Source organism: Poecilia latipinna, unplaced genomic scaffold (assembly GCF_001443285.1).
Source record: "Poecilia latipinna isolate Pla-1442-1.1 unplaced genomic scaffold, P_latipinna-1.0 Scaffold228, whole genome shotgun sequence".
Taxonomy (NCBI): Eukaryota; Metazoa; Chordata; class Actinopteri; order Cyprinodontiformes; family Poeciliidae; genus Poecilia; species Poecilia latipinna.
Window position 1 is genome coordinate 185,801 of NW_015112844.1, and position 26,427 is coordinate 212,227.

The 26,427-nt window shown below is 40.3% G+C and overlaps 1 protein-coding gene across 5 annotated transcripts in view; it reads right to left on the reverse strand.

The window, feature by feature from the left end:
- Nucleotides 1-26,427, reverse strand: part of qkia (QKI, KH domain containing, RNA binding a) — an 85,465-nt gene that overhangs the window by 1,033 nt on the left and 58,005 nt on the right. The window contains exons 5-7 of one of the 5 annotated variants that reach the window (XM_015032018.1): nt 7,866-7,953; nt 5,600-6,037; nt 2,320-2,394 (exon numbers count right to left, since the gene is read on the reverse strand). In XM_015032018.1, coding sequence (XP_014887504.1) covers nt 2,320-2,394; nt 5,600-6,037; nt 7,866-7,953 — 601 coding nt within the window. Of the gene's footprint in view, nt 1-166; nt 2,395-5,599; nt 6,038-7,865; nt 7,954-26,427 lie in introns of those variants that run through there. The other 4 variants (XM_015032019.1, XM_015032020.1, XM_015032021.1 and 1 more) reach the window with 4 other exon arrangements.

Sequence of the window (26,427 nt, forward strand, 5' to 3'; positions counted from 1 at the left end):
ATGGATAGGAGCAAGCTTGCTCCCTTTTCTTTTTTTTTTTTGGCTCTAATTTCACATCAGAGGAATGTCATTCTACACCTTAAACACTTCCTGCAAACTATTCATCTCTTTTAGCTTCACAGCTGCATGAACCGAATCTCTTAAGATCGTTTTTGCCTGAGCTTTGACTTAAACACACACTGTCACTGTTCAGTACTACATGTAAACAAAATGTGCATACCACACTCAACCATTTAGCAGGTGTGTGGATGTACAGGTGCATCTCAATACATTAGGATATCATTTATTTCAGTGATTCATCTAGCACACAAAGTGACATACTGTTTATTTCTGTTCTTTTAACGAAACTGCTTACAGCTAATGAAAGCCCAACATTCAGTTTGAGCTTTCTGCTAAAGAAATTAGCTGCATTTCCATTGACCATATAATTGCGCAAGTTAACATTTTGAAATTAAATCTGACTGATGGAAACGCAGCAATTTTGAAAACTCTCGTTTTTGATAAGTTTGGCTCTAGGGTGAGATAGTTTTTTTTTTTTTTTGTCCATATGGAAATTAGTTTATTTCACAAAACTGCAATGGAAACACTTTATTTACACGAGTCACATGACCGACAGCTGGATGTTGCCTCTGGCGCAAACGGGAACAAGGCGACAGGAAGTGGTACAGGGTCACAGTGCGGCAGTTTTTAACGACTTATCGCATGGACAAACTTATTCACGTGTGATTTTGTGTTTTTTGTTTAATGGAAACAACACAATGTGAGATAGTTTTTTAAATTTTCTTTTACATTAGCAGAATATTGACAAATTTTGTGCACATTTGCAATGGAAACGCAGCTAAAGACAGCAACCTACCATATTTTCATAAAGTTCAGTGGAAGAAAAAAAAACATTTGGTAGAATGAAAATCCCAAACAAGGCCGAAATAAAATACATACTCAGATTACGTGTGGCCTTAATATTTGCCTAGCAGATAGTCACTTTACTTATTTAAGGATAAGCCACAATAGCCATTGCCAATAATAAAAAAAATTGAATGGAAGGAAAAAGTGTGGTAGGTAGTTTGCCAGCAAATTAATCTGGCCTAATCTCCAGATTACCCATGGACCCATGGAGCATCATCAACAGGAAGACACCAGACCCAACAGTGCAGACAAACTGAAGGCCAATATTAAAGCAACATGGGCTTCCTGAACACCTCAGCAGAACCATGCTATGCTGCACTGGTGCAGTAAATCATGCAAAACACCAAGTATTGAGCCCCATACTGAATATACTATTACATGCTGTCAGTAGGCTCACATTTCTGTTTTAAAATGCTTAACATTCAAATGTTGGGGTTTCCATTAGCTGCAAGCGATAATCATCAACATCATCAGAAATCATGGCTGGGTGAAAAAACGATTTAGTGGATTAATCAAATTTATTTTTTTAACAACGCATTCCTTGGGTTTCCAGAGCGATGTCAGAGCTCCCAGGTCGGCCATCTTGTTTGACAATCGTGTTTTACAACTTCTATGTATTTGAACTCTATTTAAGGATCAGAGCCAGACTACGATTTTTACAGGAATAAAGTTGTAATATTGTGAGAATGAAATAGTTTATAGAGAACTCCCATGTGAAAAATAAAAAAATAAAATGATGAATGTTGAGCATCTTGTGAAGTTGTACTTTGGTATATGTTTTACATATAACACTTAATAGAAATATTAATCATTTAACATGTCGGCATCAAACTATTATCTGTAGCAGGACTTTGAAATTATCATGCAAACAACCGTCTGTTTTGAAGAAAAACAAATTCAGCTGGTCATGTCAGATAATTAAGCTTTTTGTCCTCATTAAAATTTTTTTGAAATTTTTTTTCCTAATAAAATTGCTAATATTATGACTAATTCTCATAAGTAAACAATAAACGGCTCAAATACTCTGTCATACAAGGTCACTGAAGGGATGATTGAGATAAGAGCCATTAAAATCGTAAATCGGATCTGGTATTAAAACATCTGAGGTTTTATTTTTATGCCATGTTGCCCAGCGCTACCAGAAATAAACACTGGAAATGCGTCACTTTGTGTGTAATGGACCACTATAATAAAAGGCTTTAATTTTCTTACTAAAATAAATTATCTTTTCAACAATATTCTAATTTATTGAGATTCTCTGCATAGGGCAGGTAAGGTGGGGGAGGAAAACAAAAAAATAGTACAATACAGACAATGTACAAGTTTCTGACTAAGGCAGTGAGGCATAATAGGCATAATATTCATATAAATGCATCAGTCAATAGCAAAATGTAGCTAGGAGACTAAACTGACCTCTGTCAGCGGTCACAATCCTTTGGTAAGGATGGACCCGCGTGTCATGCCGTCTCACTTTAGTAGCCATTGCACCTAGATTGTAACAGGTCCACAAGGTTAGAAACCGTTCACTTTGAGGAAGGAAAAAACAGTCATCTTTTACAGTAACAACATTCACATTTCAACCATTAGGACTTATAATGCTTGGATTACACAATACAATTAACATAATACAGATTATGGTACATATACACAACACGTATATCTTTTTTTTTCTTTTCTTTTTACAAGTAGAAAAACTTGGTAGCAAAAAAAATAATACATCTTTTTGGAGATTTGCTTTAAAAACTATATAACTTAAGAACTAAACTTCCACAGTGCTCAGAGATATATGGCGTGGTAAGGAGTAGGGGGTGCTGGGCTGTCTACAGGAATAATGTGAATCTCCCCGTGGGACCCAGAAGGGAACCGAGAGAAATTTGTCTCTTTATTTTGAAAGGTGGGGAAATCCAATCCAGCTCTGATGGTAATTGAATCGTGGCAGACACCACCTGCCTCTCCACCTCTCCTTCATTTTCTCCTTCCAGCTTTTCACCATTTCTCTCCTGGTCAATCTGCTCACTGACGGCACAGCCAGTCATTTTCCACCTATATCTGTCAACACTGATTTTCCCCCTGCTGCAGAGGTTGACACGGCTTCATATGCATGACACAAACAAACTGTTTGCGTGTCGCAGGACGTGCAAGAGTTATTAAAAAAAGTGATGTGTGCAGGGATTAAAATGAAAACAGAAAGTCTCCCAGAGAAAGCGCCGCCATATGATTTGAGATCTAAATTCAACAAGATCATTATTCTGAAACTGTTTCGACGAGTTGTGGTTGTGTGTTTACAGAGAATCTAAAAAGTCTACACACCTCTGGAAACAGGTTATGCTTCTGTTTAAGTAATGACACCAAAACAAATAATTTTACAACATTTTCCACCTTGAATGTGGCTTTACATCTTTCTAACACCGACAGTGTTGCCTTTACTCAGCTCCCTAAGTAGTTTCACAGAAACTCATGCCTCGAGACATGTGAACAAAACAATGCACATGTTGGTATTGTTGGGGACTCATTTGGATCATCAGTGTTAAACGGCACCAAAAGAGAATTAAATATACATTTAGTGCTCTGTTTGCAATCAGTGAGATTGTTTCTGATACTTCCAAAGTTTCAAGCCTCTTGGATCAGAGCTGGAACGACCTCAAGGTAACAAGAGATATCCAGCTGAGGTCATTCATAACTCTCAGAACCTTTACGAAATGTTCTCAGTCACACTTCATCCACAAAGATAGCTGGTGGACAGTCATGTCAGAATATCCACCAGCCAAACCTACAGCTCACATCATCAAAAGAACATCATGTCCACAGTGAGGCATGATGATGGCTGCATAATGCTTTGGGCCTATTCTTCTTCATCTCGTGCTGAAAATTAGTCAAGGTGGAAGGAATTATGAAAAAGCCCAAATTCAAGTCAATGTTGGCACAAATTCATTAACAGGAAGAGGAATTTCCACTTACACCTGTGATGTCCAAGATGAAAGCACAAAACATTATTTCCACAAATAAACTTCTTGTGCCTTTTTTATTGTGTCGGGTCAATAATAAACTAAATGTGCAAAACGTTAATGAAACATACAAAGTAAGTAATGTACAAGATCCAAAGCACACAAAGTGTTCTAATAAATATTAGAAAGGCATAATGTTTCCTGATTTTTTGGGTTGACTGTGGGCTAAAATATTTCTTCGACACTTTGGACATCCCGGCCTTACAGCACGGATCCAAATGAGCGAAAGAAAAGCTTCAACAGAGGAGGACTGAAGTCTGGAACGGCCCAGTCCAAACACAAACCTGAAGAAGGTTGTGCAAAGGAAATCTTCTCTCAATCTCACAGATTTGGAGCAGTTTTGCAAAGATGAGAAAACAAATGTTGCCATGACCACACTTCAAAGCAAAAACACAGATCATAGCACTATAATACAATTATTTCCATACTATAACTTACTATAATATGGAATAAATTATAGTATTATTCCAAAAGGTTCATGGCCTGTTTTTCACTGAAATGATTGATCTGTCTCATTTTACCAGGGGTGTGTAAACTTTTTATATTCACCAAGCACAACTCTGAAGAAGCCGGCGACCTGCCAGTGCCTGGAAACAGAACTGCATAAAGCAGAGCCACATCCGTGAGAGTGTGTGAATGCGAGACGTGTGTGTTGCTGAAGGCACCGATCGATAGTGTGAGTAAATAAAATGCACTAAGCTGGTGTAACCCTGCAAGTTAAAGAGAGAAAAGCCAGTCAGCTGTCCCTGCCTGTTCTACACGTTTCGCAGCGGCACCCATGATGCTCGGGTCAACTAAAAAAAAAAAAAATAAAAAAAAAAATAACACACACACACACAAAAAAGCTGCCGGCATGTGATCTTAGAGACATTAGAGGAGTTTGTGTCAAACAGAGATCCGCACAAACTGACAGAGGCTCTTTTGTCTCAACCTGGGAGCAACATTCCAACAGTCCTTAGCACAACATATGCTGCACATGTCAGAATATTCAACACGTCTCTTTGGTAGCAGATGTGTCGAGCTTTAAGCACCATTGAGAATAAGAATAATATGTGGAGCTAAATATTTAACTGTCCCTCCTGACAGAAACTAAGGAGGATGTCAGGTAAAAAAGCGGAGAAAGCTCAAGTTTAACAGGGGTGAAGCTAAGACGATGTGAAGAAGGGAGGGGGAGAAAAAAGGGCATACTGGAGGAATTTAATGAACATCCGCAGTGGGAGCGAGAGAGGGACCGTCTCTAGGTATCAAGGCCTGCCCGCGGAGAACAGCGCGCAGAAATGATTTCAAAAGCTGCAGAAATCCGAGGGGATCTGCCGCCAGACTGAATATGCCTCCAGGCCAGTGCATGAAAAGGTTAGAGAGTATGAAATGTATGAAAGTGTATGAAAGTGTGTTTCTGTCAGTGTGCCTCACTTCATACTGAGGCATCTTCTGCTATAAACCTTGCAGAGAAGAGGCGATGTAAACCTGAGAGCGGATTTGTTTGGCCAGAGTGAAACTAAAAACAGTGAAATAAGCTCACTTTTGGAGTAAAAAGAGACTTCAACAGCCCAGCGTTCACACTGTAACGTCTGTCCCCCTTTCAGTATACTGCAGTGTCCGTATGAGCCATCACCAAGAGCTCCACCAGCACATCCACCCTATGAGTTTATCTGTTTTTCATCTTCAGGTGGACACAACATATTTACCTTTCAAAAAGTCCTGACTGTGGCTCATGGTAGCTGCGTCCAGCACCCCGATTCCGGGGTAAAACAAGCTGCCCTCCTGTCCAGGCTGGCTAAAGTTGGCCGCTGTACCCGCTGCACCCAAGCTGCCCCAGGCTCTCTTACCTAGAACCCCACTGTGCTCGATGGGGTACTCCAGCAACGAGGTGGGTGCCAAGGCGTAGGGGTACTCATATGGGGTGGTGTAGATTAGTCCGCCGTCTGGTGTGGGAGGCACCAAGGTGGGGGTGCCATTGGGCAGCATAGCGGCCATCTGAGTGGGCCGGATGAGGTTCATGATGGGGGCCCCGGCCGGCGTCGGGGGCCGGAGTGCCGGAGGCAACACCTGACCCGCGGGGGCCGCTATGAGGCGGGGGCCCTGAGCGGCCGCTGCCGCTGCTGCAAGAGAGAACGCAAGGGGGGCTGCCATAAGCAAGAGAGCAAAGGACAGGCGCAGAAAGAAAGAAGGAAGACAAAGTGCAGCGTGGTCGGTCAATATCACAGATGGACAGAAAAAGGGTGGAAACACAGAGGAGGAAAAGAAAGGTGAATGGGAAGGAAAGTGGGGGGAGAGGACAAAAAGAGGAGAGGAGCAAAAAGGAAAATTAGTCCATGCAATGATCATGGTGGTGAACCACAAAAGCGACAGTCTGTTGCAAAAAAATTTAATCAATACAACAAATGAACACAGCCAAAAATAAAAAATGAATTAAACCCTCCCCACACCAAAACAGGAAAAGCACAAAATACAGCTGTGACCAACTGGAAGCTCCCCATCACCACAGCAGCTCCAACCTTAATGGGAACAGCACAGCGAGGTACAGACACACATGGCAACAGAGATGACTGCAGACGACACCGATAAAAACAGCCACAGCAGAAACACTGTGGGCTCATCACACAAAGGCTGATATTGCAACATATTGCTGATCAATTCAATTTAAATGCATTGGTAGCAGTCAGCTTCTGTTGGGTGTGAAAACATTTTTTAGCAGTTTTCTAAATAAATCAAGTGCTTCAGTGACTGCAGTTAGTGGCTTAGCTTAATGTAACGCAAGAAATAAATAAACAACTGCTTAAATTGATCAATTAAAATGCAAATTTCACAGATTGAAGGGCAAATGTGCAGAATAATTAACTCTAGAACCATCTGAAATGAAAGCAGAGATCGCAAAGAATCAAAACATGCACAGGTTCTGGACTGGCTGGCGAAAAGCTCAGTGTTAATGAAACCTGGTGACTGACATGCAGAATCAAGCGGATGGAAACAAGTGAGGAGGAGGATGTACAGGGGCATGTCAAAAATTCTAAATATCATTACAATGTTTGTTTATTTCAGTAATTCAATTCAAAAAGTGAATCCACTACAAGAGGGACACGTTTTGAGTGCTAATTCAGATGATTGCATCTTAGAGCTAATGAAAACCCATAATTAGATTTCAGAAAATTAGAATAAAAACAAGGCTTTTAATACAGTAATGTTGCTCTATTAAACAATGTCCATCTACTGCACTGTAAAAGATCTCAATACTTGGTCTGGCCTCATTTTGCATTAATTCACACCTTAAGAATAACTGCAAAACACTTGCTCAAGTTTCAAGGACTTAAAAATGCATAAAAAATATACAAAACCATAAAAATAGGTTAACTTTTAATATTTAGCAACACTACAGAATCACCCATGAGGTGTGGATCTAGTCGTGTGGTTTTTTGTACTACAGTTTGTCCTTCCACTCAACTTTCTACTAATCTTGTTGGTTACCTTAATCCAGTTTATGTAGAGGAGGCATATCCCTGAATATTAATTTGGGGCTTTTATTTTTAATTATCAAAATCAACAGAAATAAACACTAGGAATTCATACATTTTGGCATAATGAATTGATTTAATGCATAATTTTCACTTTTAAAAAATGAATTACTGAAATAAATGATGTTTTTGATGATATCCAATGTACGGAGATGTATTTATGGATAACAAAGGGCAGGACGAATGGATAATTGCTGAGAGGAAAGAAACATAAAAACAGAAATGGTCCTGGATGTAATTCAGAAAACAATCTGTTCAGAAAGCTTGTTAATCGTCTGCTGTGGTCTAAGTTAATGTGGCAACATGAAAACACTAAATCTTGTTACAAATTAATCTGCTGTTAGTTCACAAGTCAGATGAACGTCTGGCCTGGTTATATATGGTGTGTGTTATGAAGATATTAGCCATTTGTGCTGCCTAACAGACCGATCAGTCGACTTACGTGTTTTGACATTGTTGTCTCTGTATGTCCCGTTGAGAATAGCCAGCTCCATCAGCTGCATCTTCTTCAAATTGTCTTCACCCTCAGCCTGAAAGAGACAACCAGACAGACTTCAGACCTAATCCAAACTAGAGCTGAAACAAATGATTATTTTAGCAATGGGTTACTCTATAAATTAATCTGATGATTAATCAATTAATCACATAAAAAAAAAAAAAACTGGCACATTCTGCATATTTTTCATTTAACCACTTAAGTCTTTTAGAAATATATTCATAGATTCAAATAAATAATTAAACTCTGTTTTAAAATAAGGAGATCATTTTAATGCCTTTAGTGAACGTTTAATCATTTGTAGCACAGGATGCATCTGCAGCTAAAAAAAAAATACTTCCAATACTTCCTAGGGCTGATTTGTTAATTATTTTTTGGATTAATTTATTAGAAAAATGTGCTTAATAGGAGATTTGGAAAATGTATATAGTTTTCACACAGTTTTTGCTTAATTATTGCTCTTAAGTCTGTTGTTCTTTGAGTCTGTATACCCCAGTTAACAATTAATCGATTACTAAATTAGCTGGCAATTATTTCAGTAATCGATTAATCACGATTAATCGTTTCAGTCTTAATCCCAACACAGTGAAGGAACCTACATGGCAGGCGGTTCTGTGCTCCCATGGAGCCGCTGAATCTCTTCAACACGACATGTTAATGTCCTCTACAGGCACTGCCTGGACAGGGCTTAGTCAAACATGGATGGGGATAAGCTAAAGTGCCGTTGTCATTCCAGAGTGGCTTGTTGTTGCTAAAATGCTGACAGAGACATTAAGTGTGAGAATGCATATTCATAATCCATATCAGAATGATAATTACTGTAATTTTCTTTGCTCCCTTGTGCGCAATCAAACTCGCAATAACCGCCCTAGCTAATGTCAGTCCTGTCAATTAATGTTTGGATAAATAAATACAAAAGCAGCAGCCACTGTCATTATTGCCAAATTAGGGAACTGAAATTATTCACGGAAAGCAATTAAGATAGCACCCTCCCACCCCCTCACCCTCCTCCTCACACCCATCTCTCCCTCCGTCGCCTCAATCCCTCCCCCAGCACCTTGAAACTCCATTTCCCCTGGAGCTACCAGACACTCAATAACCATGACAACACAAAAGCCCCTGTAATTTCCCAGGTAGTGCATCATATTTAAGCTTGGCTGGTACGTGAATCATTTTCCAAAGTGAGGAGAACAAAAGCGTTAGCGGCAAGTTTCACTAACCTCACTCCAACCTTAAGTAACTATCGATTTCATGGCTTTTTTTGTATCTTTTTGCTAAACGCTTCAGTTCAAAAACACGGACTGGTTGCTCCACCATCCGCACACCGCATCTTCATGTGAACGCAACAGGACAAAATAAAAGGCAGCCGACTCCGTTCCTCTATTCAGTCTTGGAGCGGAGGGCCTCTTCGACAAATTGGTAGTTCAGCAACAGCGTGTCGCATTCAGAGGATGATGAGGAAAGAATGGATGTGGAGGGGGAAGAAAAGGAGGGCTTCAGAGTTAAGCCCTCCCTCGAGACCTCTCGTCAACACAGCCACAGTGAGAGAGAGAGAGACAGAGGCTGGTCTCCCCTGACTAAATATAAGGCTGCAGAGCTGTGTACTGTTTAGTCCATCACACAACTTCCACTTAATAAAAGAATTCTGCCTTCATTTCCTCTGCAGACATCTGCCCGCTTTCTTTTTATAGGAGCACTTTAACAGGGGATCCAGAAGTTTCAGAAAGTCAACTTCAAGACTTTTTAAGGCCTTAAAAAAGACCTTAAAAATCAACAGCTTGAATGAACTTTAAGACTGAAAAAACTATAAAATGTTGGGGATGATTTGGGGATCCCACGGGCTCATTAGGGCTGGCAACAGAAGTGAGCCAGTGGCAAAAACGAACACTGTTCACCCAGTTGGTGAGACATCCTCACTTACCCATGACAAAAGTTAGCTAGCTAGAAAAGGGGTATATTAGCAGCACAGAACGCACTGAAGATGCTTGTGTGCGCATTAAACCTGTGCAAGACAAAAATGTCTGGCAAGAAAAAATAAAGCTACATATGAGATTATATGGGGCAGCCACGTGGAAATTTAAGACTTTTGATTAGGCTGAGCTACATTTTGAATGATTTTAAGGCCTTAATTTTAGATAAATTACGTTAGGGCTTTTTATGGATGTTTAAAATTATACCCCACACATATGCAAGACAGATTTATACACCAAATGAGATAATGATTTACAATGATCCTAGTTAGATTGAATCTTTATCATATTTATTCACGAAAAAGTCCAGCGCACCTTGACCGCACCATTCTGTGTTGTCTCTGAAAAGAGTCAGCAGTTGTTTGAAAGTAGGCCAGGCCAATGGAGAATAAGAAGTTACCATAAAAATTCTGAACAATATATTCATTGCTTTCACAAGTTGATTTTTTTGGGACTACATTTATCTTTGCCATGGTGATGTATAAAAAGCTGCATGAGAAGGATTATGGCAGGGAATCTGCTTTGCTCTGGGTATCAGCGAACACGAACCTGCTGCCCAATGGAAACGCAGAAAGAAACGGCAAACATCACAATGTTTTCATCTTTAAAGGGTTGTTGGAAGAAAAAACTGAAAAAAAAAAAAAAAAAGAAGCTCAGCAGCAGAAATGTTAGAGAAGCTTATGTGCATCTGTGTGCATTTTATTGTGACAGACGTGCAGGTCTGCAGGGGTTAAACAGGCACACGCAAAAAAGATCCCAATCCAACCTGCTCTGTATAGGAGGCAACCTGCCTGTTGAGAGCAGAGAGACAAAATAGAGTAGAAAGGCGGGGAGCTCAGATGCTGCAGCTGGGATGAGGTGAGCGCTGCTCTGTGGAGAGGCTCAGCGGAGGGCAGAGGATGCAGCTTGATGTTCACTAAGAGTATGCCGGCAAAGCCAGACAATACTATTGGACTGAGCTCTTAGATCTGAAATACGATAATTTATGACGTGAAGTTACTAAACCAATAGTTCCTCTCTTATTTTAGGCCATACTTTTTCACACTTAAATTTCGAGTAATCCTTTTCGCCTATTTTTCAAATTTAACAGAAAAGCTTACAGTAAAACGCTCTTCGGATGATGGATGTGTAGATGGAAGGAAGCACAATAAGTAGGTGGATAGATGGATTATTGAACAAATGATTTTACAAATGAATGAATTGCTAAACGGATGTGCAGTCAAATGAATACATGAATGAATGGACAAAAAAAGAATAAATGTTAGCAGACCATAAATTGCTTGATCAGTGATTTGAGTTCACATTGGGCCTAAAAAAAATTCAAACCAACCCCAAAGTAAACCAACATAATTTTTTAAAAAGCTTTGCTGATTTTGCTGAACTAGTCTCTTGTTGGGAAAGAGGAAGCACAGCTGCGTAAAGAAGTGGATTTAGACAATGGAACATGAACTTTCATCCAGTATTGTGACTCCTGGAAAGGTTTTTAGAAGATGACAAACTCAGAGTGAATGCACACAGGATCATAAAGCAAACAAAGATGCTGCCGACTCTGCTGTGGAGAAGCTGGGTTGACTTTCATCATGTTGCCTCATGTACGCTGGGCGGAAGCACAGCTTTTACACCACCATGAAGAGCAGTTAACTGTTTAACGTCAACTTGCTCAGGGTGTCGTCACAATTAACACACTTCTCAGTCAGCATGCAGAAGCCATAATATGCCAGTCACTCAGAGGATGGCGGTGTTGCCATCCCACAAGAGTTTGTAATGCTCCGGCTGCTGAATACCTGGGAGAGGGACGGATGCTGGATTAGAGGACGAGGGGGAGCGAGGGGAGGAAGTTTTAGCTTTTCCCTGCCGTTCACACCTGCATGCATGTGACAAACATACACACCCTCCTGTTGCTGTCCATCAGTGGAAAAGCCACTCAATAAAGCCGCTCTATCCACAAGAATCTGATTCAATCAATGAGGCCTATTTGTGAAATCAGCAGAGCGGTAAAAGCTATCAGAGACAAGCAAGACAGAGGGACGAGGGGAACGAGGGAGAAATAGGAAGGGAAGAGGACGGAGATGAGCTCCAGTAGGTGAGCCATGTCCTACCTGACAAGCCTGCGATGGGGTCAGCTCACACAAACTACATCATTGTCATGTTTCTGTGTTTAGTGTAGAGGTCCCACGGCCTGATCTGGACGCAAATTAGGTCCATCTTAGTTGGGTGATTATGTGTTAAACTGTATGGGTTCTAGAATATCTCACTTTTATGTTCAGAGAAGTTCATCAGAACATATTTGATTAATCATACCAACTATAAAAAGGTATAAAAATGATCAAAGAACCCAGTCTGAAAGACCAGCAGTGTACATGCAGTCATTAAAATCCAGTATGTTGATGGATTGTTGAGTCATCCGCATCAGTAGGTATTGAAGAGCACATTACTGATCAATATCTATCTTTGGTGGGATTATTTTAATTTAAAAATAAGGAAAAAAGCAGGCACAGCATATTTAGTCTTCTACATCAAACACGTGTCACTTAATTTCATCCTTATTTCAAAACAAGACTATGATAGTAAAGTTTTAGTTGTTTCCATTAACCAGACCAATCATTATTTTTGGTAGAAATTATATGGAAAAAATGTGGGGCGTGTTGAGTGTGTTGAGAAAGTCAATACACTCGATACTCCTGACATGCGTCCATATTCTGAGTAGAGTGAGACCCTTATATCCGCGGGGATTGAGGAGCGCAACCGCAAGTACTTGAGGCTTTCTCTAAAAATGCTTATAGCCGCCAATTTTAATAGTTAAACCTCAAACCTTACTTCACCTTCCCAAACTGAATTTTCTTTAAAATATTTTAGATATACTTTACTGCAAATCAGGCAAATTTTCTGCAAATAATTTGGGGTTGTGTTTCACGAAAAATCTGGAAACACTAAACCGTAAATGGCGGGGGTCCACTGTTAAAACTGATGGCAGCATGGTCATTAATTTTGTAAAACTGTGTTTGGGAATCTCTCCAAGAAATCTTATTGAGGCTCCTTACTTTGATGCCTGTTCTGACCCAAGCTAGTTACGATATGAATACATATACAAACTGCAGCTAAAGCCAGATTTCTGTTTATTGCTTTGTTCTGCAGGCGCGTTTGAAATACAACAAGAAACAGATGACTGAGTGTCTGTCTGCACCCAAACTCCCCTTCTGACGCTCCACTTTCAGGCCCTCTCTTTGCCAAGCCAACTGATGTAAACAGCCACTTGGGTTGGGTCGGCTGAATTCGCTCATGTTTATAGCCGCAGCCGAGGGGTGGGGGGGATTTTTGCTCATATCTGGCAGGAGTGACTGTGAATGCAGCTGAGCTCAGAAAACAGAACGAAAAGGAAGGTAACAAATAAGTCTAGGAGGAGAAAAGGTCCCACATAGCACGTCTAAGAGGCGGAATGAAAAATCATCTTTGAGTTAGTGAAGAGATGGAGAGATATGGAGAGAGAAGAAAAGGACTGCTGGAGAATAAGAGACAGAAAAGAGAAAGAATAGTAAAAGCCAATTTGTCTGCTCCCCAGTGGCCCGACACTGGCTAAGGCCTGCTTTCCTTCCCTGGCCTCGCTGCCCGTCATCACAAACAGACGCGAGTGTGCACGCCCAACCTCACACACACACACATCTCTGACGCCTCAGCAGGGCCAGGGTCAGACTCTCTCCAAACTACTCCAATTACCTGAGCAGTAAACACAGCCTGCCCTGGCTGCCACCTGGGAAACAGAGGCTGTGTGTGCAGAGCCGAGAACGGGGAGAGGAAGGGGAAGGAGGAGCGGCTGACTACATGTACGGGGCTGAAACTGGTGGTACCGGCGCAACTTTACTCCTCCTCCCTTTTGGTTCCTTCCCAAACTCCAACATCTGGAGGGAAATGATTACTCCTGCCAAGCTGCCAAGACGACTTATCAACAATTCCACACTCTCCAGAAGCAGAGGGTGAGAGAAGAGGAAGGAATGAGCACTTGTAGCAGGCTTCAAAACATTTCCACACAAAATAAATTACTGACAAGAAGTTTAATCGATTCAAGTCGACTAAAGCAAACTTGGAACGTGGATCGCAAACAGAAATGAAAACATATGCAGCTAACTTTCTCCCAGCGTTTTCATGGGAGACTGTAAATCCGACAACTGCTCAGTAAATAAAGTCAGAACATGCTGCTAAACACATTCTTCTTCTTTAGGAATTACAGAGGAACCAAAATAAACCAATCCATAAAAATATGTATATATATTTTCTATGATGAGACTTTTGATAATTGATGGGGGGAAAAAAGACAGATGAGTTCAACATTTTTCTGTTCTCTTTAATAAACAGAACATTTAATGTCTGTGCTGGAGCACATTATGCTCACACTTTTAAAAAAAAAGATAAGTCAGTGCTGTACTTTCAAAGGCAATTTTATTTCCTCTGCCTTGCTCCTTAGCTTTTGTGATCATATCTACCAGGGGAATTAGGCCTCAACTGGATTTTCTTTTTCTACCAATGACTAACAATGCAATCTCCTGCAACTCTCCTCTCTGGCTTTCTTATACATTCAGAGTCCTCATGCAAAGCCTCTTTTTCTCCATTGCACACAGCTCTTTTAGCAGTGTGTGCCATTAGCCATGCAAAACCAACAACACACCGGCTCATTAGCATAGAAGGGAACCTGACTGCAGTCAGATTATTACAAACGTATCAGGGCTGCTCCGCCCCATTACTGTCAATCCTGCAGCTTAGCGAGGTACAGAACAGAGTGGCAGATTACAAAGTGAGGAGTGAACTGTTCTAATAAAGCCTTTATTTCTGCATCATAACCAACCTCACTAGTGCAGATGCCTCAAACTGAAAAAGTTAGCTCTCTGCTGTCAGCACAGAAGTGTTTTCTTCTTCCTGCTTCACTGCTGTGCTACTATGGGTACTCCACCTGCTATTTCACATTTCTATGCTTTCCCCGATTTACTTTTGGTAAGATAACTGACAGTTAAAAATGTTGGTCTTGGTTATTTATTGGTTGTATTTATGTTTAAGTGATGCTCACATTTTTCTCATGTTCTTCAAGAATTCTTCTCTTAAATATAGATTTTTTCACAGATGGTCCTTTATTTCTCCATAAAGCACTTTGAGTTACCTTGTGTCTGAAGGGTGCTAATAAAGTTGCCCTGGCTAGGATAACACTGGTGGGTACTTTGTATGTAAGGCAGAATGCTCGAGAAAAGCAGTAATTTAATTGGAAAAGCACAACAGCCACTCAGGGGTCAGGAGAAATGGGCAATGTATGGGTGGGAAGCACAGTCTGTGCCCCAAACCTGGCAATAGTTCCTAGATCTATGGGGCTTATTACAGCCTTTTATTGGACTGCAGGAGAGTGAAGTGGGCTGCCCTGGTGCTGTGTGCTAACCCCATCAATATCTGCTGACAGACTTGTACATAGACTCAGTGCCACCAACACTAGAAAAGAGAAAAACAATGGGGCAAAAGAGAATTTGTCCTTCAACCTGTTAGCTGCACATATAAAGACTCAGAAAGAAGAAAAAGTTGATTTTCTGTAATAAAAACTTTGGCTTGTGGAAAACATTGATTTGTTGACCTGTACAGAATGGGGCAGGGATTCCAGGTGTTAATCATTGCCAGCAGATCAGAGTTCAGTAATAACCTAGAAAATTAAACCTAGATTTCACAACTCAATTTAGATAAATGACTCAAGCTTATCCATCTGCATCCGTTTTAAGGAACATCTGATGCCAAGTTGTGTCTCATGATATCCCCGTGTTGTACAGCCCAACAAACAGCTGTTAGTTTATCCTCTCCTCTCTTTTAATCATCAACATTTCTCTGCATGGAAATAAAAAAATCTCTACCCTTCTCACTCAATCTGCTCTTGCAACCTTTAGAGTAACCGTCCGTTTTTGTTCCATTTCTCTTTCCCCTTTTTCCCCAACCCTGCTTTTATACCTCATTCTACCACACTGGCAGACAATGTATTGTTCTGTCGCCACGATCCTTTAATGCCATCCAATCGAGCGGGGAATATCTTGAAGGGATTTGGGCAGGGATGATTTGGGAGGTTTAAATGCTGCAAAAGGATTTGCATCAGATTCAGAGATCCTGACTCAAAGCAGATTACTGAAGCCTTCTCTTATAACAGAGATTTGAGAATCTCATGTGAGATGTTAATGCAAACCTTTTGAAGGTTTGTGTGTGTATGCTAGCAAACCCAGATACATTTTGGAGACACCTTCCTTAGGTTGTGTGTTTAAGGGAACCTGACAAAGCAAAACATTTGAGATTATTGATTAAGGCCAAGGCTGGCATCAACAACAACCTATTTTTCTTATATTTCTGGATTTCTCCAAATAACTAAGCGTACTTCAATCAGAAGTAAAATTTGGTCTGTTTTGTTGCCCAATTAAATTGGGCATTTCTTAATTTATTTGTTGTTTTAGGTCAGTTTGGATCACTAACATTATAACCACTTGCTGAATGTCAAAAGATTAGCCAGGTATAGATGTTAATCAGATTTGTAGAGTTCCATAATTCTCTGATATTTTTCCATATTTTATTAGATTTTTCCACGATGTCCATAAAGTAAACTTCTGACTTTGAAGAAAGTAAATGAAAATAAAAATAAAATAATAATAATAATGATAATAATAATAATCTTTAAAATCTCTCACTCCAGCAGTTAGGAATACTTTTGTTAATCCCAAATGACATAAAGCACATCTGTCTTTTATCAGGTGTGTAAATATCTGGATTACACTGTGAAAATAAAATCAATTAATTTTATTAATGTTTATGTCAAAGATTCTAAAACAGAAACAAGCCAAAATAGCACAAATTTCAATCAGGAACACCAACGAACCGGAACAATAAGCACTGGATGTTCAATAACAAAGAAAGAATATTTTTATTTTAACTTTCTAAGGAATCTGCAAAATGTCTGTTTGAGAAGCAAAGTTCTCTCAAGGTTTTGCAGGGGAGGAATGAATACTTGAACCGTGTAGTCTTATTACAATGCAAATTAACAACCAAATTCCTCAGTAAGAGCTGCATTAAATGAAACAAATTAATGCCACATTGTGGAGGATTAGACAGTCCCACATGTTTAAGATGTGCCTAAATGGAATTTAGGAGCCATTACAAACAATTGGTCCATATTTAAGACTTTTTATTGTCTAAAGTTGACTTTTAAATCTAAGAGATTAAAAGCACAATAAGAGACCTTGTGAGCTGGTTTTATGGTCTCTGATGGCTCATTATTTTCAGCAGGCAGTATATCTGAGATGTTCTGTGATGAACCATTTAAATATCCCAATTCTTCAACTTTAGACCTGATCAGTCTTTAAAATCTTTTTTAAACAAGCAAATCTGTCCGAAAAAATACTTATGTTTGGACACTGTAAAAAAAAAAAAAAAAGATAGGCTGATAAAAATATAATATAATATATTAAAAAATATATAAAAAAAAAATATAATATAATTTAAGGGAGAGTATTATGTTCTTCAGGCACATAGTGCCATTTTATAGCACAAATAGTAACCGTTTTCCTACGGTTGTTATAAAATTTATATCTGTATCTCCTTATAATCTTGAAATTGGGTGTCTATCTCTTTAAGAACTCAATTTTCAGGAAGTCATCCCAACATCAGTCTTTTAACCATGTTTTTGCCAGCGTTGCATTGAGAAGAAGCTTACATAAGGAGCTCAGCAGATGCACAGGTCCACTAGGTGTTTGCTATTGCTACTGGCTAGTCTGAAGGAGCTGAGGTGTGAAGCCACAGGGGAGGACTACTCTATGAGGCAGCAGCTTGGAAACCTGGAAACTGCAGCTCCGAGGAGGAGCTACGTCTCAAAGCTGGCACTAGATAAATCCACCTAGGAGTTTTGGACACCTGAATGGTTGCCACGGGAGATTAAAGGATTTCTCAAATGTGCATGAAAAAAATCAAGGCAACGCACCAGGTATATTCTTGATGAAGGAATAGCATTATAACATAATATAAAGTGCATAAAAGCTGATTTAACATAATTCTGCCCCTTTAACAACGTCATGTCATTCACAGAGTATCACATTGGTTTTGCTCCATTGGTAGAACTTAACCCTCCTGTGCAACCAGCAAGAGGGTGCAGAAAGCCAATGGTGGGACAAGTATTTGAGCCATAGCCACTCAAATGATGCATCACAGGCTGAGGAAAGAGCTGAATTTGACGAGCAGCCTTCAGGCGCTCTAAATGCTAGAGCTCTACAATCCTATTTCCCTGCCTCCAACACTGGGGCGCATGGTCGCTGGAGGAGGAGACATGAAAGCCATGCGTGTGCGCGCGTGTGGGTGTTTGTTCTGACTTCAAATGTTGAACCTTGGCCGCAGAACGGTTCCACCACAAGTTCAGAAACTACTGTGGGAGGATTTGCATGTGTAAGACAAAAAGACAAAGTGGCAGAGAGACGCCGAGGGTTCTGTCAGCAGTCGGCCTTTAGAGTCCTGACTGCGACTCTCTTGAAATCAGCCCACAGGAGTATGCACACTTCTGCATTTCCCTGCCTCTCTGTAAAGGGATTAGGGGAACCTTCAAAGAGAGGCAAAGATTGGCCGGGGGCCTGCTTGGTCCCTCTCTTCGCCACAGGAGGACAAGGGCAGATTAAAACTGTCCGAGCCTTTTAGCCAGCCTTGTTAGTGGACTTCTTTTGGTGTGTAGTGCATTAGGACTCTCCAATCCCCCCCTGAAGGAGCCAAACACAACCAGGTAGATTAAATAGGTGGTTATTTCACAATGATGTGAGGGATCTGGGCAGTTGGGGACCGAAATGCGCGTGTGTATGACTGTGAACTGAAATTAACAGGACAAGTCGTCAAGGCAATTTTAGACACGCTGCAAGGGGCCTGCTTACACAGAATGCACCTGCACTGGGGACTGAGGCCAATTTAAAAACCTTAATATGAAACCAAGTAACTATCCAAACCAACTGACCTCAGATGAACAGAATGTATAAAATGATTAGGAACAGGTTAACCCCAGGAGAAAATGTTAAAGACAAGACAAAGCCGAACCCATTTATGTTTTTTGCCTGCAAGATGATGAGGACGAAGTGAGACAAAAGGCAGTTTCATCCGCGACACTCCGATGGGAAAGGAGTTCAAACATGCTGTTAGGGACTAATGTTACTGCAGTCGGGGTCTCCACTCTGCCCTGGATTTTCACCACTTCCTGTGGCTGGATGCGTGAGGAGAGTGGTGATGAGAAGGAAAACAGGAGCAGTGGAATTAACAGAAATCACACCCTGACGTTTCCTGTTCTTGTTTTTCTGAAGCCTTCCACAGGCGCACCCCCGGGTGGATGAACACACACGTCATCTGAACAGATCAGGTTTTCTTTCAGAATACAGCGTTGATTTTTATTTTTTTCAAGCACAGAGGAAAAAATATGCAGCTAGTTCTATTACAGAGCTAGCAGCTTTTAATCCAACAGAAAATGATTGGATTGGAACATTATCCCCATTTATGCATTTAAAAACACGAGTCGTGTTTGGTGTAATCCACCTCTTGCCCTTTTGACTGCCCTTTTCAATATGTTTTCTCAAGAAATTGGGAGCTAGAAGTATCAAACTGCTGCCTTTTTCACCTGGTGCTACACACTCCAGGGCCGTTGGAGCGTGTAGCATCATTTATACGATATTGGTAAATATCTGCAACAAAATCAATAATATCAGATGTTGGTATTGGTACCAATTTTCATAACGGTGCATTCCTTACAGTCGATATGCTTTCTTTTTAGCAGCAATGGAAATAATCAGGATCTTTTTCTGTTAGAAATGAGTAATTAGAGCAAGCTATAATTTTGAAAAAAAAATATTTGGTATTGCAGTGGTGCCATTTTTTCACAAGCTTATCACACAAAGAGAATTTCATAGTAGAGCAACCTAAAATTAGTATTTCCATCTGTTTTATTGGAACCAATTGTAGTTAAGCATTTAAATCATGACTTTTGTTATTTATTTTTCAAAAGACATCTGACAGCTTTTTACTTTTCAAGCCAGTAATTTGGGAGCAGAGGCACAAGCTCATGGAAGGTGGAGATCAGGCAGGTTGCTCCCCATGAGGTTACAGTTTTTTAAGGCCAGTTAACACCTGTCTGCCCCTCAGGAGAGCCACAAAGCTGAAGATGAGGAGGGATGGCCAGATGGAGGTATAGAGAGGAAGGATAGCAGGGGATGAGAGCAGTGCAGGGCAAGTCTCCAGGCACATGAGAAAGACGCTTCTAGTAACTAAATGCAATAATAGAATAAAAACTAGAGTAAAGAGGGTTTTAGGTTAGTTTCTGCTATGCAAGTCACTCACATTTACCTTTGTGTCCTCCTTTTGTGTGTGACTGGAGCAGCAGAAGAAGACATCTCAAGTCTCTTCAGTGGTTTTTAAGATGTGTGTTATTAACGGGATGAGGTCGCCTTAAGGCCACCACAGATGGAGTAATACAACAGAGTGGTGAATGCCTTGTCCCTGCAGTCACCCGCAGAATGAAAGAACAGCGAACAGCAGGAGAGCGAGAAAAAAATACAGAGCAATAACAAAAAATAGAGAAAAAAAACAAAGATGGAAGATGAAGAAAGATGGCAAGAAAGCAACAGAGCAAAAAAGAAAGTGTTAAATTTCTCAGAAAAGGTCAAGTTGAAAATGTTTTAGTTGAAAATGGAATGAAAATTAAAATAAAAAAAAACATTGATAATGAGCTAATTTGTTAGTTTGATAGGTGTGAAAGGGTGTTATAAGTGTAATAATCAATCGAGTTATGGCAGATATTTATATTTCAATTAATAAAATAAGGAGCTGTAAGCAGAATTCCCTTTGATGCAATTACTTCACATCACCTTTAGGGGGCATTAAATACAGGAATGAAGGCCAGCTTGAACAGAAGAAAACACTAAAAGTAGACGGCCTCATTCTGTGATCATACATGAAAGTGCCCAAAAATGAATTTAGAATATTATGTGTCTAATATAATGTGAACAGACCATAAAGGAATGCTTTATTTGTGAAATCAGCAACAAAATGCATCTTCTCTTAAGATGCCTAATTCTGAAAACCCAGAGTTAATGCCTAGGAAGAAATTAAGTGAAATAAACGATGCGCTTGTAGAAATAATCAGCTTCTCACTTGAGAAGGCTATTCTTGATCACTTCTCACAAAGCAACTCTATAAATGGCTTGCAGTAGTGATTATTGTTGGTACCAATGCCACCAGGAATGCTTTAGGTTGTAGTTCGCTTCCTGCTTTTGGAGTGGACTCCGTTCCGCTTGGCATTCACATATCCATTCAAACCGCGGTAGAGCTCACTTAACAGAACCAAGACCTAGGTTTTTAGGCGAACTATAGTTCACTTTTTGGTCCACGTCAGAGTTTGATTGTGCATTCATACCTCCTCAAACAAACCGGACTTTCTAGACAAACGAACCAGAGTTCCATTAAAGTGAACTAAACAGGGCTGGTGTGAAGGCTCACTAAATTACACTCAGCTGAACTCCATTGGTGCCGTCTACTGGTTTACAAAATGAGTTTGCTTTATAAAAGATTAAAGGGAGTAATGAGAAATACTGAGTAATGTGGACGACAAGAACAGCAGCAGCTTGAAGACAAATATTATAAAGTCTTCAGGCTTGACAGCGTGTAGTTTAGAAAATAGACTATACACACATAGAGTCGACTAAGAGCAGCACAGGAGGAGCCCAGCAATGGAGTCTGGCTGTATCAAGCAGAGGTCACTGAGTCGAGGAAGTCAATTAAAAAGATGATTAACATCCATGTGGGAGGTGTGGTGTGTTCGTGCAGGTGGGATTGGCCGAATACTCTCCTCTTTACACACACGCTCATACATATATTTAGATACATAATGGGAGCAGTGAATAGTGCGGTCCAGACTGTTGTAACTGGTGTCCAGGGAGGTGGAGATCAGAAGGTTAATATGATCCAGCCCAGCTCCTTCATTAGCCTGATGAAGGCAATAACAGCCTACAGGGAGAGGAAGGCTGTCAGGTTGACGAAAACTAGCAACCTACAACCAGACTGCAAGGTTGTACTCCGTTAGCAGAGCACGCCTGTCTTTATTATCCATTTATTCACTAAATGCAGCAAAAATAGATATTTTGCGAGCTGTCACGTGATAAAAAGTCCTGCAAAAACTAATCCCCTGTAAAGGTATCTCCAAGTTTCAGCGAGTCAAATTTGAGACTTTTTAATACCCTTTTAATGCAACCTTGAACAAAATGTAAGATAGAAAAATATTAATATTACAATCAAGGATAGCAACAATGAAAATTTCTGGGGTCTGTTTGTAGGTTGTCTAAGAAGTGAGCCAGTGGCGAAAACGAAACTCGTCCGTCTAAGTGGCAATAAAAGTGCACTTACCCATGATGGAGGCAAAAAAGATAGCCAACCAGCTATTGAGGCCTGAGTGTCAGACAGAAAAGTGCCGACAGGAAAAAATAAAACCACATACATGAGATCAAATGACTACATTTAAGTCCTGTGATTAAGGAATTTAAGGCCAAATTATTATTATTTTAATTAATGAAACATATTAAGACTTCTTAAGGTTGCACAGACACCCTGTTTATATGTAATGACTGAAAGGAGGTACATTTTACAGTTTAAAGACAAAAAAACATGAGTAATTGAGCTAATCAGGGAGGCTTAATGATAAATGTGAGCTTCTGATCATAAATACATGTGGATCTCATGCATGAATGAAAACACAAGGCGGCAAAGTAGATTAAGAGCAAATAAGAAGAGAATGGTAGTGATAGGTAGGCCTAATAGACAATAAACATCATTAATTGGCGAAGCACACATGGATGGGTGCAGCCAGATGGTGTTTTGTACTCATTTGTCATACACTGCTGACGGAGAGGGAAAGGCGGCGAGAGCAGGAGCTCGAAGAGGAGGAACAAAAAGGAACGTTTATGGATTGTGGAGTCAGAACACGGTGGCCTAGAACACACTTCCACTGCTTAAATCAAGTTCTGCATCATCCTCCCTGCCTGCCTCCCCAGACGGAGCGGTTCTCATGGTGCTGCCATGCCACACTCTGCCAAGCCGGATGCATACTGGTGAGTACAGACACAACACCCCACAGATAGCCAAGCTTGGCATCTATTAAGGTCCATCTGTCTGCTTTAGACAAAAAAAAAAAAAAAAACACTATTTACTTTATCTTTCCTCACGAAGGTGGAGGACGGCAGCGAGAAGAAACAAGAAAGGGACTGATGGAGGGCAAGAGGGGTGGGGAACTTAAGGATCTGGAACTCCGTTAAGAATATACCGTCTTAGTGCATAATACCTTTAGAAACCCCTTTAGAAAGGGTTAAAAATAGATCTTAAGAAAATTGTGACAGGAAAATGGAGTGGAATGTGTGTGGAGAAGGAGGGGGGGAATGAGAGCAGCGTGTTGGGCTCAGGAGGCAGGACTGGGTTTCCACAAATGGAGATTAGTGCTCCAGGCCACTGTCTGGCCAGGCTGCTAGCATGCTCACTTTGTTCTCGGCAATGACAGCTTCAGTCGGAGTGGGGGTGGGGGGGCGTACATGGTCCACCATGTTCACAGTGGCTCTTCGCTTTCTGTGGGCCGCTTCCCTTCCAGATCTTTCTAACGTTTGGTTCGTCTATATGGGGTTGAGCTCAGAGATTGAAATTGACTAAGTTCTTATCTGGTTTAAGAGATCAGCTTGAGACAACAAACTGACACTGAACATGAGAGTCTTTAAGCAGCCGACTTCTCGCACTACAGCAACAACTTCATCTGTCAGAAAACATGGGGTGCTGTACTGAGGGCTTGTTTTCAACACTAACTCTACATTTACAGGCAAGATTTAGGATTAACTCTTCTTGGGATTTACAGAGTCAATCAAAATGGGGAGCAGAGAAATTCTAGAAATTATTTTGAAGATTAGCAGCTTAATTCCAGAGAAATTGAGAAAGAGGTCAAATATGTTTTGAGAGTTCAAATGACTGGTGTACTGATGTTTGGTTCAGGAAGACAACAGAAAATCTAAATTACAGCCTTCAGTCTTTTTTGTCCATCAACTTATAACAGATTTGGATCATTCTGGCCTTAAGGTTTACAACAGTTTCGAAACAATGACAATCAATCATGTCATTCCTGAAACTCAAAGTGATCAGACTTCTCTGTATGTATGGATCATAGACTAGGACATGTGCACTGCTGGTCAGCTGGCTTTTAAAAAACAAGACATACTCAAACTTTTCCAATCCTTACAATAAAAGACCCTCTGAACTTCTTGGAAATATTTCTGGCCGTGTATAAGAATCGCAATTCCTATTCCTGGCAGTCCTGAATCTATTCTAAATGCTCAAAAATCTAATTTAGTCTGCCTATTTTTAAAATAAAATTATATTCTGAATAATTCTTTATTATTAAATAGTTTAAACAGAATCGTTAGACTATTAGAATAGAAAAAATTACGTGCACTTTGTGTAAAAACGGTGCAGTGGAATAATTTGTGTGGCTTTTCATGAACATTTTCACTTTGTTAAATTAGCAATGTCACAACAGTCATTTTTCTGTCAGTAAAAGTGAAGGGACAATCCTGGCGGCTTTGTGGCCAACAGTAAACCATTCCTCCTTGGTTCAGGCTGAACAGAGGCCAGCCAGGTCCTTCATTGAGCCAAATGCCAACTTTACATCTCATAAGTCATCCGGTTGTGGCAGTTTTCATTGTTGACAAGCAAATATTTATCATTCAGCAGAAGAATTTCAGTGTTTTGCCATCTGGGCATTGTTTGGCTCGTGTCACACAACTCAGCAGAAGATCACTGACAGCATATGGAGGTAATTCAGTTGGAGTTGGACTTAAGCGGTGGAATGTTTACCCCAGACTTCTACATAATTTTAGACATTTCTGCATCTTTCACAGTTGGCGAATGTTTCCCTGTCGCTTGTGGGGCTCAGACTACCCACAGGCCAAATATCATTGACTCTGCAGCACTTGAAGGGGCAGGGAGGCAAAGTGGAACAGGCTGTTCAGGATTCATGCAGACGCCGCTCCTCTCTGAGTGGAGGTTACCTAAAGTGCAGAGAGGCTCCGCCGCAAGGCTCGGTTTGAGGGCCTTAACGAGAGACTCAGGCGATGAGCGGAGCATTTTAGTAGTGTGTGTAGACACGCATGTAAACCCTTTTCTCTTTTCTTTTTGAGAATGTGTATGTGTGTGCATGTGTGTGTGCAGTAGCCCTGGATCAGTTGAATAAATCCACACTTGAAAGAGGAGCTCAATCAAGCTCTCCCACCCATCTCCCCTCCGTCTCTGCTTCTCTCACCTCAACGATGCTTCACTGCTCACAGTTCATTTAGAGTTGAAGAGTTCAGGGATCTAAAGGGCAAAGGGGCAAAAGCAGGGGCAACAGAGAGCAAGTGTGTGTATTTATAGGTTTGCAATGATACTTTTATTCTGGACTACACAGACATGGTGAAAATAAGGTACAGCCTCGTGAGAAAACAGATTTAGAGAGTAAAAATTGACACCAAGGATAAATAATTTTAACATTTTCCCCTAAAAAAAAATAAAAAGCACATTTTTATTCAATTGCTAAATTCAAGATTCTTTGATGTAAGCCTAACACATCACATGCTTGATTTAGCAATATTTGCAGAGCGTCTTGCAAAAGTTGCCCAAATCTCGCTGTACGGAAATCACATGGTCTTTGTCTCCAGCCACAGCTTTTCTGTAAGATTTAGTTCCTCTTTCTGGCTAGAACCTTTTAGTTTTGGATAAATGCCTGAACTCACTGTAATGTGAAACAAACTAAAGACAATCTTCATTTTTCCAGCAGAGCAGACAACCTAATGCTTTGGATCAAAACTGACAAAAATACTGTCCACATTGAAAAAACGAGTGCGGAATATGGGTAACATAAAAGATGGAAACAGATTTGTCACGACCAACTGGTGTTTTGGGAGGACAGTATACAATTCTGAAATCAATTTTATTTGAAGAGAACCCAGTCATTTTGGTCAGAATACTTTTACTGCATTATTTTGTTGTCACGGTGATCTTTGTCATGTTTCTAACAGTGAAGGAGTGATTCATTCGGCTTTTAACGGTTTCTCTTTTCCCAGTGAAAATAAACTGTTAAAAGCCCATAATACTAAGCTGCACAAAGCAACACAGCTGCTTTCAGGGGTTCAACTGGTTTTGCTTTAAGAAACATTTTGGTATGACTACTATACGCATTCTCACTAAAACCAGGAAGATAAAGCACATCACTCCAGTTTAAAGTCCTTACACTGGCCCCCTGCAGCTCAGAGAATAAACAGACTTTAAAATGAAACACTGACCAACATTTTGATGTGTGATGATGACATTTGTCAAATGTTTACTGGTTTTCTCAGTTGTTGACTGTATGGTGTCTTCTACGACTTTGTATTTGTGTTTTTTATGATCTAAAGCACATTAACCTGCATTGTTGCTGAAATGTGCCATACAAATAAACTCGACTTAAAGCAGCAGTTTCC